Source organism: Dacryopinax primogenitus, assembly GCF_000292625.1.
Source record: "Dacryopinax primogenitus strain DJM-731 SS1 chromosome Unknown DACRYscaffold_43, whole genome shotgun sequence".
In the NCBI taxonomy this organism is placed as follows: domain Eukaryota; kingdom Fungi; phylum Basidiomycota; class Dacrymycetes; order Dacrymycetales; family Dacrymycetaceae; genus Dacryopinax; species Dacryopinax primogenitus.
Window position 1 is genome coordinate 1 of NW_024467240.1, and position 3,049 is coordinate 3,049.

The following is a 3,049-nucleotide window of genomic DNA, read 5'->3' on the forward strand; positions in this document are numbered from 1 at the left end:
GGGGGGAGGAGTGAGTGATGGTTGGCGGGGAAGGGGGGGAGGGGGACGTACTACCGATCACCGAATTTTCCACAAACGACAGAAATAGGGAACATGAACTGCTTGCTAGTCAGTACGGCGACCACTGCACGGTGCACAGTGCACAGGGACGTACCCCACAAGCGATAGACCCCAACAACCCAAGAATAGCGGGCTCAGCATCGGGAAACATCTGGTTCTGATAAAATTCCTGAAATACGCCCCAGACGAGCCTTGTCGCACCCGTTCAGTTCAGTTCGTGCATCTCTCGGCTGGGGGGGCTTACTGGAAACCGAATGTTACTGTCCGGGTGGGTCGTTAGCTTGAGTAGGAGTGGAAGGGAGGGAATGGGGTGAGGAGGGGGGACGGACCAGCAGCGATCATCGAACACCCAGCGACGACCCACCAGCCTCTTCCCCCCTCAGGGAAATCGGCGTCCGCATCCCTCACTGCCTGTTCCGGGCTCTCCTCCTCCTTCTCCTTGGGATCTTCCTCATCAGGTAAGCCCTTCTCGAGCTGGGAGTCTTTTTCGAGAGCGTGCGGGAGGGAGGGGGTGCGCCTCTCCCTGCCGCTGGAGCTGGGCGTTGGGGATGGGGGGGAGATGGAGGATCCGGAGTTGAGGGTAGCGTCGTCATCCCCTTCTTGGGGTATCCTAAGTTGAGGCAACATGTGCACTAGTCACTAGTCACTCGTCCAGCAATAGCCGCAAAAATCCAGAAATGAGAAAGGCAGACTTGGGACCCGCGTAAGCTGAAGAGGTTGGTGTTATATGCCCATGCCCTAGACCTGCTGCTCTGGCTGGATGTGGATGTGGGCCGATAGCCGAGTGATGGGTGTTACAAAGCACCACCACCCGGAGGGGTAGAGAGAAGCATTGGACGAGTAATGCGGGCGGATGCCGATAGAGTGGAGGTAGGAAAGGGAAGCAGGATGCCGAAAAGTGAGGGGATGTGCCAAGCGACGAGGGGGTGTGGGGCACCAGAGCAGGAAAGGCATTGATTACGGGAATAATGTGCGGACCGGTGAGCGGGAGTGCGCAGGTACTGGGTCGGCCGAAGTGGAATCGGGCCGGGGGGGGGGGGTTCATTGTAGCAGAGTGAACAATGGGCATCGTAGGGGATATGCCGAGAGTGACCGAATGAGAGTGATCATCCTATTAGAGACTGATCTTGTCTCACTCTAACCACCATCACGACGATGGATTCACACTACCCAGGTACGCTCTCTCTCTCTCTTAATAACACCCTCTCATTTATACAGCACATAAACACGCAATAAACGTACTCAATAATCTCATCCCTCTACTCTCAAAACAACACAGGTGCAAGGTAAGTCCTTCCCTCCTCCCCACACCCCCAACGCTCACCCCTCCCCCCCACAGCCCCAACTCCTCCTCCTGCGGTCAAAACCTGTCACATACAGAGACGACACAGACCGCGAACTACCCTATAGGCAGGAATCAAATTTCTACTATCTATCAGGCTGTCTAGTGCCTGATTCAACGTTGGTCGTATCCTACACTCCTCCCAACGCAACCCCGAACGCAAATGCAAATGCAGAGGGAGAGGAAGAGGTGGACGTGGGGGTGCACCCAGATAGCGTACAGACAACCCTCTTCATCCCACCCGAGGACCCAATCGAAGTACTCTGGTCCCCCGCACCTCCCTCTCTAGCCGAAACAGTCCTCTCCCATCAAGTGACGTCCGTCCTCCCCACTCCTTCCCTCCCTGCCCAGCTCTTCACGCTGCTTCAGTCCAGTCCTGTCCTGCACCTCTTGCCCGAGAGCTCTTTCCCGCTTTTGCCAGGCTCGATCAGTGGACTGGTGAAGGAGTATAAGGGTGAGGGGACAAGGAGGGACTGCTTACTCCCGGCGCTGCATCTTGCGAGGCTTATAAAGGATGAGCACGAGATCGAGCTCATAAGACGGGCTAATGCGATCTCTAGCCGAGCGCATGAACTCGTTATGCGTCTCTTGGGGGAGCATGCGCACCGGGCACGCACGCGCACGCGCACGCGGGAAGGGGAGGGGGAGGAGGGGGAAGGGGGGAAAGTGGAGATGCCGGGAGAATGGAGGATCGAGAGTGAGCAAGAGGCTGAAGCTGTGTTTGTAGCTGCTTGTCGGAGGGAGGGGTGAGTGTTCTTCTTCCTTGCCTTGCCTTGCATTCCCCCTTCCCTCCCTGCTCTTCCCTTCCCTCCCTCCCCTGCCTGCCTGCCTGCCACCATCTTGCGCAAAACATGCTCATCCACGATACTATGCTAACGCTAACGCAAACGCCCACGCTTCCACAGAGCAAAACATCAAGCTTACCTACCGATCGTCGCCTCCTCCACCAGAGCCTCAACCCTCCACTACTGCTGTAACGACAAGTCCTTTGCCTGGGGTCCGCTTCCCTCTCCCTCCCACCCTCACTCTCACTCTCACTCGGCGCTAGGGGGACTGGGAAGTCTCCTACATGGGGACGGGAACGGGAACGGGAAGGAGGAAGGACTCCAAGCCCAGGTGTTGCTCATCGATGCTGGCTGTGAATGGGACTGTTACGCAAGTGACATAACGCGTGTTACGCCCGTGCGCCCCCTTCCCATCCCCACACTTCCCAAAGCCCGCTAACCGCTAACCCCCACGCACAGATCGGGAACAACGGCCATTTCTCCCCTCAAGCAAGGGACATCTACCTCACAGTCCTTCACATGCAAACCACTGCTATCTCCCTCCTCCGTCCAGGCTTGCACTGGGACGTGGTCCAGCTCTCCATGCACCGGATCCTAGTCCAGTCGTTCCTCAAGCTAGGGATATTTAGGGGGGAGGAAGATGAGGTGCTGAAGTCTGGAGTGAGCGCCGCTTTCTTTCCGCATGGGGTGGGCCATTCTTTGGGGTTGGACGTGCATGATGTCCCTTCTGCGAGTAAGCCTGAGAGGCCGGAGGGGGACAGGCCCGGGGAGAAGGGGGAAGGGGAGAAAGGGGGGGAGGGGGGGGAGAACCCAGAGTTTTATACTTGGTTAAGGTTGAGACTGCCTTTGAGAAAGGGGATGG

At 57.4% G+C, this 3,049-nt stretch overlaps 2 protein-coding genes across 2 annotated transcripts; one reads left to right on the forward strand and one right to left on the reverse strand.

Annotated features, from left to right (window-relative positions):
- Positions 1-50: 50 nt before the first annotated feature.
- On the reverse strand, positions 51-698 carry DACRYDRAFT_120059 (uncharacterized protein; the record flags this gene model as incomplete). Its single annotated transcript, XM_040770928.1, has 4 exons — positions 390-698; positions 305-320; positions 155-251; positions 51-98 (listed from the first exon to the last, which is right to left on the reverse strand). Exons 1-4 carry the CDS (start codon positions 685-687, stop codon positions 51-53), a joined length of 459 nt encoding a protein of 152 aa, XP_040623411.1. The 5' UTR covers positions 688-698.
- A 517-nt stretch (positions 699-1,215) lies between these two features.
- DACRYDRAFT_120060 (Creatinase/aminopeptidase) lies at positions 1,216-3,049 on the forward strand (the record flags this gene model as incomplete). The annotated part of the gene is made up of 5 exons (XM_040770929.1): positions 1,216-1,234; positions 1,279-1,346; positions 1,400-2,148; positions 2,308-2,584; positions 2,647-3,049. Coding segments are annotated over 5 exons (1,516 nt in total), but the record flags the coding sequence as incomplete, so codon positions are not given.